Genomic DNA, 12,222 nt, shown 5'->3' on the forward strand with positions numbered 1-12,222 from the left:
TACGCCGATGTCGGAGACCCTCCTTTTGATGTAGGCTCCGGCGCAGAGCCCACATCTTTTCCAGCACATCGGCTGTTTTGAACAGCTGTCATGTGCCTCTAAGCGTATGTGTCCACGTTCAGGATTGCATCAGGATTTGGTCAGGATTTTTCATCAGTATTTGTAAGCCAAAACCAGGAGTGGGTGATAAATGCAAAAGTGGAGCATATGTTTCTATTATACTTTTCCTCTAATTGCTCCACTCCTGGTTTTGGCTTACAAATACTGATGAAAAATCCTGACCAAATCCTGATGCAATCCTGAACGTGGACACATACCCTAACAGCTATATCAGATATTGTGGTGTCCTGATGAAGAAGTCTTGTACTTTGAAACGCGTTGAATAAATCCACGATCTAATGGCTACATATTTGGACCTTGAATCATTCAGCAGCACAGTTTAAATCCACATTTTACCCCCTTTTTTTTACCTCTGTTGGTCACGTGTGGACTGGTGGATCTGCTACAGCAGGATATATCTATGAGCCTTTCCTTCAGCTGAAATTGGTGAGTAGAACCTGATCTATCTAATCAATTGTATCTCGGATAAGACCCTATTGCGCTCTTTTCTCCAGCAGCATATTTTTATTGAGACTATTGAAGCATGCGAAAAATAAAAAAAAAATTTAAATAAAAATTAAAAAAATATATAAAAGTTCAAATCATCCCTTTTGCCCCATTCAAAATAAAACAATTAAAAAAAAATCAAACATACACATATTTGGTATCACCGCATTCAGAATTGCCCAATCAATATAAAAAAGAATTAACCCGATCGCTAAACAGCGAGAAAAAAAGTAAAATCGATGTAATGCTAGTTGGGGTTGATCACAGCGATGAATTGTCAAAAATGATAGCTAACATCAAGAACTCGTGTTAGTAATGGAGAGGCATCTATCAGAACCCACCACTACTAACATAGTAATGAAAAAAAATTAAATAAAATAAATTTTATTTAAAAAAAAAAACACTCCCGACACTTTCTCTGGTTCACCAATTTATTTTGGGAAAAAAAACTGATATTCCCCGAATCCGATGTCTAAAGGCTATGGATCCTTGTTCAGAGAACGATGCTCCAAAGGCTGTAGACCCGGTGGCTGTGATGAGTGGTGACGTCAGTACACTGATCATCAGAGTGGCCATATCATGCTGCCCTCTGTATAGTGGCCCCATATTGCGCTCAATACAGTATGTGCCCCATATAGTACTCCATAGTAGAATAAACCCATATAGTGCCCCACAGTATAATGGCAACATATAGTGCACCACACTATAATGCACGGCACATAGTGCTTCACAGCATAATGGCCCCATATAGTGCACTACAGTACAATGGCCTCACATAGTGCTCCACAGTATAATGGCCCCATATAGTGCCCAACAATATAATGGCCCCATATTTTCCCCTACAGCATATTGGCTACATAAAGTGCCCCAGAGTATTTCTACTTATAGTGCCCCACAGTATAATGGCCCCCTATAGTGCCCCAGAGAATAATGACCCCATATAGTACCCCTACAATATAATTGCCTCACATAGTGCTCCACAGTTCAATGGCTCCACATGGTGCCCTAAAATAAAATGGTCCCTTACAGTGCCCTACAGTAAAATGGTCCCATATAATGCTCCACAGTATAATAGCCTCATAAAGTGCAGCACAGTATGTCCTCAGATAGTGCCCCACAGTATAATGTGCATCACAGTATAATGTGCCCCATATAGTGCATACTGATATGTGGTCCCCATCCATACAAAGCATAGAAAACAAATCGCTTGTACTTACCTTCCATGCGGCGTCCTATTGAGTATGTTCAGAGCACAGCCTATGGATGATCTCCATGTGTAGCCTGCAAAATACACGGCAGGTTTCACAAAGGTGGTCGCAATATCCTCCCACAGCTGTGACCTGGACAGCCCAGGGGGCATGCCCAGGTCATAGCTAGATGCAGGAGGAGCAGTCAATACAAGAAATGCAGTCGGATGGTGACTGCACTCTCATATACCCAGGGGCTGCCGTATTTGAGGTGTGCAAGTGTTGTGCTCAGACACTTACTCCCCCCCCCCAATGCAAATGGCAGCCTCTTGTGGCTGAAGTAAAAATTAATAAAAACTATTCAAGTTGTACATTTTTTTTCATTAAAAATAATTACTATCTAATCAATAATTAATACAAGATAAAAAGGATATATCAAGGATATAAAAATTGAAAGTATGAAAATTGCTATATTTTCAAAATGTTAGTCAAAATTCTGATATTTTCACAAATAAACAAAAAAATTCAACAGAAATTTACCGCTATCATAAAGTACAATGTGTCATGTAAAAACATCCTCAGAATCACTGGGATTCATTGAAGCGTTCCAGAGTTATTACCACATCAAGTGACACTAATCAGAATTGTAAAATTTGGCTTGGTTAGGAAGGTGAAAACAGGCTTTGGGGAGATTTTCTTTTCAATACATGGCATTCTCACAAGGGGTCTTGAGCAAGCAATCTTTTCATTGCATTGATAATACAGTGCAATACTTATATAGTATTTATATAGTCAATGTTTGACTGACAATTAGCTTATTAACACTGCGTTTGGTGGGATCTAATAAGGTGAAGTATACAGGAGACATGGAAGTCATTGTCAGTTGCAAAAGAAACCGACTGGCACTCTTTGATCACGCTGCAAGGGTGTCAATGGCCTGACAGAGGGAGCAATCTCCCTCTGTCAAAATCCTCATTTAGCACTGTCACTATTGAAGCGGTTATAGTAAATGGGAACTAAGCTGCAATACCCAAGAACGGTAACTACGATATGTGCAGAACTTAATATTCCAGATCTATACATTGTTTATTAAAGAAATAGACATCAATACTGTAGGAGATGGACAGCCCCTTTAACAGTTGTTGGTATGCCATGGTAAACAACACTGTATAAGAGCTGACAACTATTAAGTCCTGCGTAACCTACATGAGAAGATGCAGTAAGCATCCAATATACTGGGTGTAATGCAATGACAAATATGTGAAAAAAAAGTAGTGATTAAATTAAGTTATTCATTATTCCCTTTATTTACACTTGCTGATGAACATAAACACCATCTTGCAACAGAATTTAGTAAAGTGTCTATTGGAGTCGGATGTTTATACATTTTGGTCCTTTGATATTAATTTATGCGTGTAATCTTTTGAGGCTTTTAAAAAGAGCTAAATCTGATTGGGTAGGAAGATGTTCAAAATGTTTGTTGATCAAGCTCGTTAGTCCTTTTAACATGCTGCATACTAATTTCAAGTCAAACATTTGCAAAGAAATGTGCTTAATTTATAAGAATGCTGTTCACTTTATAAAAAATAAATAAATAAATAAATCAGAATTAGGGCGCGCTCCCACTTGCGATGTAATTGGACAAGTGCAATCCGATAAAAAAAATCGGATTGCACTTGGCCGAATGTTAACCTATGGGGCAGCTCACATCTGAGATTATTTTCTCTGGACGATTTGGTATGTGAACATATTCGCGGAATGCTGCAATTGCATGCAGCCATATAAAAGTCTATGGGTGCATGTGAAACATTGCACTGCACTCGGATATCACACGAGAGCCGTGTGATTCCCGCCGGCAATGGAGGAGATAAATTAATTTCTCCGTCTCCTCAACAGCTGTGCTCAGATTCTCTCATGTGAGAGGATCGGGGCACAAATCACTGACACTCGGCTCCTGCCCGCAGCAGAGCTGGAGCCGAGTGTAGTTAGCATATCGCATCCGATGTGATACGTTAGTACGTCTCCGGCCTTGGCCTTCATTACTGTTTATCCTGCTTTTGTTTTTCATAAAGTACCTATCAAAAGGTATTGAAGAGTCAACCAACATTGAAGAGACTTAGAGCTCTGTGATTACTGAAGAGGTGAAAGTGAACCTTTACCTAGCATGAAGTATGTGGTGATCTAACAGTATCGGAGCTACATTCACTACTGTATAAGTCTTAGCGGATGCATGTGTAGTTAACAAATACCTATACATGTCTAACATGATCTTCCTTGCGTCTGTCGGTGACAAACAGATAAAGTATGGCTTCTACACTGTACTAACAAGTATCTAATAGTGAGTTCGGATACAAAGTCTTGAAAATGTGCAGACTCACTAATTGCCTCCATAATTGCACACATGCCAACACTATTTGACATACCATTTTTTATTTCTGACTTGAGAGCATAAATCTTAGTAGGTCACTGGTTTGAGTTTTCTTTAGTCCATATCTATAAATACTTTCATGTCACCCAACCTCCCAGGGAAATCACAATTTTGAATAAATCACCTTATTCCTCTCTTCAGGTTAGTAAATCAGTTCTAACACAAACTTGCAGATATTTTATGCTTTTCAGAAAAAGTCAAGCAATTCTGAATGGATTGAGGCAGCGGCTTTTAATGTAAATTCAATAGAAAAAGTCTCAAACTGACAGCAATTTAAAAGTTGGAAAATAATAAAAGCACAATCAGGAAAATCCATGGAGCAACAAGAAATTCAACAGCTGAGCTTTCCAGATTAAGTTTTTTTTTTCTCCGCTTGCAGAATTAAGTCATTAGATCATATTAGCACTGTGCCTAGAAAATGGATTTGTATTTCAGTGGGTTGGAGGCGTATGGAAAAGTGTGCTGTATTCTAAGACTAGTGTGATATTACACATCTAGGCAGAAAAGCTATTGATGGATGAATTACTGGGTTACTTGGTTTGTCTTCTCCATGTGGCCTTTCTGATAGGGAGCATTATCTTATGTTTGCAGTTTAATATTGGATTAGAATATAATGCAGGAATTGTTGTAGACATGACATTTCTGAAGTATCTGACAACATTACCAGGGCATTATATCATCATCAATGCTTTTAACATCCTTTAGATTGTAAACTCGTATGAACCCTTCTTTCCATATGTTGCAGTCATGGCAGATTTGCACCCATATTTCACATTATTTTTAGGAGGCGCTGACTTTGTGCACGGTTTGTTGGTTGGTTACCCTGCATGTACACAGCTTTCCGGTACTATAAAGTGCTGTAGAATATGTTGTAGCAGAATAAGCAAAGATTGTTATAACAAAAGCTGAAGTTTAACTGATGGAAACACTGGAAATAATTTCCCAAATTGTAAACTATTCTCCAATATATTCTAATTATCTATACTTCAATGTTTTTTTTTCAAACAACAATCCAACATTACAGTCACTCTAATGTAGTCCAACTTGAATATCTAGATAACTTTTCTAAAAATTTTATTTATTATATATATCCAAATATTACCATACACTTTAGAGAAAAGTTGGCTGAATCCACTGGTTTTGGCTGACCATCTAATATGTATAGGAACCTGTCGATTTTTCCCTAATAGATGAACTGGTGGGGGAGAAAGATTGGGCAATTGGAATTTCAAGACCTGATTCTTTTCTTCTCCCATGAGATAAGCTGCCGCCTGTAGTATCTAGCGGTGCCTTCCTCTCCTCTCCCCATTGAAAATGCATACTCGGCCAAACCAGTTGGGCATATGTATTGGAGAGTTGGGCGATATAGCTGCCAGCTTTACAAGTGTCTGTCGGACAGTTATGGCTGACTCTGGAAGAGATCATGGGGTGAATCTTTCATCACTCACATAATAGGCCAGTCAACAATGTCCCATGCAGGACCTAAAGTTAAAAATATCTTTCAGCCAAATGCTTGTTCAACTGATAGCCATTTCTCTAAATTTCTTCATAAATATAGTCTCAGCTAATGTGAGCGTGCAGAGAAAAAGGATGTGGTCAAGTATCCATGAAGAAGAAAGCATAGAAGATGTTAAAACCCAACAAGCCTGATCCTTTTTTTGCCCAGACATTTGTAATAAAGGGAGAGTAATAAAACGCCCATACATAAATTCGAACAATGCTCCCTAAATCGTTGCACATAGTTGACAGTTGTCATGTGTATACCTACCATAAGACTGCTAGATACACTATGATAGCATTCCCATCGACATCCACGCATATAGCAGAAAGAGACTTAAAAAAAAGTTTGCTGTGATTTGTCATACCTCAGTCTGAATACTACAAATACAGATATAATGTAACAATGAAACATTTTAAAAACAGATACGCCTTTTGAAACAGTAAAAGGTGTCATAAAAGTGAACTTATACATTTCATATAAAATTCCAGTGTACAACATTGATTTTTCAGCAGGCTCAATTTAATCTCAAACTGATAAAAGTGAAGTTGCTTGGCGTACTGTATGTGAAACTCGCACAGCCATCAAACGAGCCATTGTTCTCTCTCTTTCATATACTTTTCTGACCACTTTCGAGTGAGCTCCAGGTAAATGTTAGGCTTATGAGGCAAATAGTCTTCATACTTCATCTCAGCATTTTTCTTAGGCACAGCAGCTTCAATCTGAGTTCCTTCATGCCACTCATTGAACGATGTGATGGAGATAATGCTGGGACGCACCAACAATGCAGCATTTAGTGCAGTCTCATAATACTTTCCATTTATTCTATTCCTGGTATTTTTGAAGTTCCAAGGACGTATGCTAGTGTCTATGTACCCTGGCCCAACGCTTGGTATGAATATCAAATTGTTGGAATCGCAAAAATCTTTCAAACTTTGCCAGTGTTGATGTGAGGAACCGTATGTGAAACCATTTGCGGCAAAATAAGTGTACATTCCATCAAAACCACTTTTTTGAATATCAAACTTTTGTTTTTCTTCTACAAGCAAGGCCACAAATATCCCATCATACTTGGTATTTCGAAGGCTGTGGGAGCCAGAAGATGTTAAGAGTTTAGCCCATGAATCAGATGATGTTAAATAGGAATCATAAATGTAAAACATTGGTAGACTTCTTCCAGTTCTCGTCTTGTATTTGTAAAATGCAGGGTGCTCTCCATATCTACAATACAGACAAATAACAAAAACGTATGATGTAAATGTAAAGGCAAGTCATATTGTTTTCATTCTACTTTGCATTCATTTCTGGGAAGCACAAGAAAAGTTAAAAAAAAAATTGAGAGTTTTTAACCCCTTAATCCCATATGACGTACTATCCCGACGAGGTGGGGTGGGCCTTAATTCCCACCGACGGGATAGTACGTCATAGCCGATCGCGGCCGGGTGTCAGCTGCCTATCGCCGTCACGGACCGCCCCCGGCACATTAACCCCCGGCACACCACGATCAAACATGATTGCGGTGTACCGGCGGTACAGGGAAGCATCGCGCAGGGAGGGGGCTCCCTGCGTGCTTCCCTGAGACGATCGGTACAAGGCGATGTACTCACCTTGTACCGAGCGTCTTCTCCATGCAGGCCCCGGATCCAAAATGGCCGCGGGGCTGCATCCGGGTCCTGCAGGGAGTACTTCCGGGTCGGAGCAGGCTGCAGAGCAGCCTGCTCCGATGAAAGTATGATCACCGATCTGATAGAGTGCTATGCAAACTATCAGATCGGCTATCTGTGATGTCCCCCCCTGGGACAAAGTAAAAAAAAAAATTTTCACATGTGTAAAAAAAAAAATAAAAAAAAAATTCCTAAATAAAGAAGAAAAAAATAAATAATATTCCCATAAATACATTTCTTTATCTAAAAAAAAACAACAAAACAATAAAAGTACACATATTTAGTATCGCCGCTTCCGTAACGACCCAACCTATAAAACTGTCCCACTAGTTAACCCCTTCAGTGAACACCGTAAGAAAAAAAAAAAAAAACTAGCCAAAAAAACAACGCTTTCTTATCATACCGCCGAACAAAAAGTGGAATAACACGCGATCAAAAAGACGGATATAAATAACCATGGTACCGCTGAAAACGGCATCTTGTCCCGCAAAAAACGAGCCGCCATAAAGCATCATAACCAAAAAGATAAAAAAGTTATAGTCCTCAGAATAAAGCGATGCCAAAATAATTATTTTTTCTATAAAATAGCTTTTATCGTATAAAAGCGCCAAAACATAAAAAATTGATATAAATGAGATATCGCTGTAATCGTACTGACCCGATGAATAAAACTGCTTTATCAATTTTACCAAACATGGAACGGTATAAATGCCTCCCCCAAAAGAAATTCATGAATAGCTGGTTTTTGGTCATTCTGCCTCACAAAAATCGGAATAAAAAGCGATCAAAAACTGTCACATGTCCGAAAATGTTACCAATAAAAACGTCAACTCGTCCCGCAAAAAACAAGACCTCACATGACTCTGTGGACCAAAATACGGAAAAATTAGAGGTCTCAAAATGTGGAGACGCAAAAACTTTTTTGCTATAAAAAGCGTCTTTTAGTGTGTGACAGCTGCCAATCATAAAAATCCGATATAAAAAACGCTATAAAAGTAAATCAAACCCCCTTCATCACCCGCTTAGTTAGGGAAAAATAATAAAATTAAAAAAATGTATTTATTTCCATTTTCCCATTAGGGCTAGGGTTAGGGCTAGGGTTAGGGCTAGGGTTATGGCTAGGGTTATGGCTAGGGTTAGGGTTGGAGCTAGGGTTGGAGCTAAAGTTAGGGTTGGGGCTAAAGTTAGGGTTAGGGTTGGGGCTAAAGTTAGGGTTAGGATTACATTTACGGTTGGGAGTAGGGTTGGGATTAGAATTAGGGGTATGTCAGGGTTAGGGGTGTGGTTAGGGTTACAGATGGGATTAGGGTTAGGGGTGTGTTTGGATTAGAGTTTCAGGTAGAATTGGGGAGTTTCCACTGTTCAGGCACATCAGGGGCTCTCCAAACGCGACATGGCGTCCGATCTCAATTCCAGACAATTCTGCGTTGAAAAAGTAAAACAGTGCTCCTTCCCTTCCGAGCTTTCCTGTGCGCCCAAACAGGGGTTTACCCCAACATATGGGGCATCAGCGTACTCAGGACAAATTGGACAACAAAATTTGCGGTCCAAGTTCCCTTGTTATCCTTGGGAAAATAAAAATTTGGGGGGCTAAAAATCAATTTTGTGAAAAAAAAAAGAATTTTTATTTTCACGGCTCTGCGTTACAAACTGTAGTGAAACACTTTGGGGTTCAAAGTTCTCACAACACATCTAGATAAGTTCCTTGGGAGGTCTAGTTTCCAATATGTGGTCACTTGTGGGGGGTTTGTACTGCTTGGGTACATCAGGGGCTCTGCAAATGCAACGTGATGCCTGCAGACCAATCAATCTAAGTCTGCATTCCAAATGGCGCTCCTTCCCTTCCGAGCTCTGCCATGCGCCCAAACAGTGGTTCCCCCCCACATATGGGGTATCAGCGTACTCAGGACAAATTGGACAACAACTTTTGGGGTCCAATTTATCCTGTTACCCTTGTGAAAATACAAAACTGGGGGCTAAAAAAATCATTTTTCTGAAAAAAAAAAAAAAGAGAATTTTTATTTTCACGGCTCTGCGTTATAAACTGTAGTGAAACACTTGGGGGTTCAAAGCTCTCAAAACCCATCTAGATAAGTTCCTTAAGGGGTCTACTTTCCAAAATGGTGTCACTTGTGGGGGTTTTTAATGTTTAGGCACATCAGGGGCTCTCCAAACGCGACATGGCGTCCCATATAAATTCCAGTCAGTTTTGCATTGAAAAGTCAAATGGCGCTCCTTCACTTCCGAGCTCTGGCATGCACCCAAACAATGGTTTACTCCCACATATGGGGTATCAGCGTACTCAGGACAAATTGCACAACAATTTTTGGGGTCCAATTTCTTCTCTTACCCTTGGGAAAATAAAAAATTGGGGGTGAAAAGATCATTTTTGTGAAAAAATATGATTTTTTATTTTTACGGCTCTGCATTATAAACTTCTGTGAAGCACTTGGTGGGTTAAAGTGCTCACCACACATCTAGATAAGTTCCTTAGGGGGTCCACTTTCCAAAATGGTCTCACTTGTGGGGGGTTTCATTGTTTAGGCACATCAGGGGCTCTCCAAACGCAACATGGCGTCCCATATAAATTCCAGTCAATTTTGCATTGAAAAGTCAAATGGCGCTCCTTCCCTTCCGAGCTCTGCCATGCACCCAAACAATGGTTTACCCCCACATATGGGGTATCGGCATACTCAGGACAAATTGTACAACAACTTTTGTGGTCCATTTTCTCCTGTTACCCTTGGTAAAATAAAACAAATTGGAGCTGAAATACATTTTGTGTGAAAAAAAGTTAAATGTTCATTTTTATTTAAACATTCCAAAAATTCCTGTGAAACACCTGAAGGGTTAATAAACTTCTTGAAAGTGGTTTTGAGCACCTTGAGGGGTGCAGTTTTTAGAATGGTGTCACACTTGGGTATTTTCTATCATATAGACCCCTCAAAATGACTTCAAATGAGATGTGGTCCCTAAAAAAAATGGTGTTGTAAAAATGAGAAATTTCTGGTCAACTTTTAACCCTTATAACTCCCTAACAAAAAAAAATTTTGGTTCCAAAATTGTGCTGATGTAAAGTAGACATGTGGGAAATGTTATTTATTAAGTATTTTGCGTGACATATCTCTGTAATTTAAGGCCATAAAAATTCAAAGTTGGAAAATTGTGAAATTTTCTAAATTTTCGCCAAATATCCATTTTTTTCACAAATAAACTCAAGTTATATCGAATAAATTTTACCAATAACATGAAGTAGAATATCTCACGAGAAAACAATGTCAGAATCGCCAAGATCCGTTGAAGCGTTCCAGAGTTATAACCTCATAAAGAGACAGTGGTCAGAATTGTAAAAATTGGCCCGGTCATTAACGTGCAAACCACCCTCGGGGCTTAAGGGGTTAAAGTGGGCTCTTATTTGGGGGGTTTTCTAACATAAGGGCCCCACAAAGTCACTTCAAAACTAAAAAAAACAAGTTTCGTAAATTTCCTTGAAAAAAATAAAAAGGGAAAAAAATTACTGCTAAACTTTAAAGCTATGACCCTAACAAAAAAGACAATTCAAAAATAAAGTAGACGTAAAGAACATATGGTTAATGTTTCCTTAGTAACTATAGTGTGTGGTATGACTGTTTTATGGGAATAAAAATGTAAAGGTTGAAAATATTTCTAATTATTTAATATTTTTATTAATGAATGCAAGTTTTATTGACTTAAATGTACCCGTATTTTTCGGACTATAAGACGCACTGGACTATAAGGCGCACCCAGGTTTTAGAGGTGGAAAATAGGGAAAAAAATATTTGAAGCAAAAAAATGTGGTAAAATATTTAATAACATACTATTATATGTGGTGTTATTATATATAATAGTATGTTATTATGTTGGAAGCTGCGGGACCAGTGTGGTGTCTGTGAAGTACTATATGAAGACGCTGGAGGGTGAGTATAAGAATGGGGGCACAGGGCTTATATTGAAAGCACCACTCCAGCACTGAAAAATAACACTGGAGTGCTGCTTTAAAATCCCATGGGAGAACTATGACTCCCAGCATGTCCTGCAGATCCTATGACATGCTGGGAGTTATAGTTCACTAAAGGAGGGGCAGAGTGCTTTATTGTGTTTTGGAAAGACTAACCTCTTAATTGTGGCAGCCAGCCACTGTGGTGAGGTAAAAGCATCCCATGACTGCACCCACAGAGCCCTCCCTCTTGTTGCCTTTCCACAACACAGGTAATGGAAGCTTGCAGATTCTAGTGTTGGAGTCTGAAGGACCTGTGATGGTGTCAAGAAGAGGGAGGGCTCTGTGCCGCCATGTGATGCTCCAGCCTGCCCACTTCTGACATCATCACAGGTCCTCCTTGTGCACACTGCACAGCACTCAGCTCCAGCCCAGGAAGGTACCAGCGATCTCCTCTCCCCTGGCCCCTGCTGCTGCCTCCTCCTCCCCCGGACACACGGATCTCCCCAGCTGCTGCAGCAATCAGCGCTGAGGAAACCATGTGTGTCCCTGCTTAAGTGCAGTATTCATTTGCTGCTCCCGGCTCACCGCTCAGCTGATAGGTGGGCGGGGAGTAGCTAATGAATATTCACTGCACTTAATCATCGGGACCACATGGTTTCCCCAGCACTGATTCCCGGCAGTAGGGACATTTTTCTGCCTCCTGAAGTGGGATAACAGTGCGAGAACACTCGCTCCTGCCCCCCTCCCCACATGCTACATCCCTACCATAAGACATCAAAGAATAAAAGTTGCAGCACTCACCCGTCAGTCTTCAATTCTTTATTTGCAAGAACAATCCAACATAGGAAGTGGCACAGAGACGGCTAGGGCTAATGAGG

General features: G+C 39.8%; 1 protein-coding gene across 2 annotated transcripts in view; it reads right to left on the reverse strand.

Moving 5' to 3' along the window:
* Positions 1-4,437: 4,437 nt before the first annotated feature.
* Positions 4,438-12,222, reverse strand: part of MANEA (mannosidase endo-alpha) — a 71,224-nt gene continuing 63,439 nt past the window's right edge. For both annotated transcript variants that reach the window (XM_077289710.1, XM_077289709.1), the window contains exon 5: positions 4,438-6,940. In XM_077289710.1, coding sequence (XP_077145825.1) covers positions 6,304-6,940 — 637 coding nt within the window. In that variant the 3' untranslated portion in view covers positions 4,438-6,303. The remainder of the gene's footprint in view (positions 6,941-12,222) is intronic.

The sequence above is a fragment of the Ranitomeya variabilis genome, chromosome 2 (assembly GCF_051348905.1).
Source record: "Ranitomeya variabilis isolate aRanVar5 chromosome 2, aRanVar5.hap1, whole genome shotgun sequence".
NCBI classification, from domain to species: Eukaryota; Metazoa; Chordata; class Amphibia; order Anura; family Dendrobatidae; genus Ranitomeya; species Ranitomeya variabilis.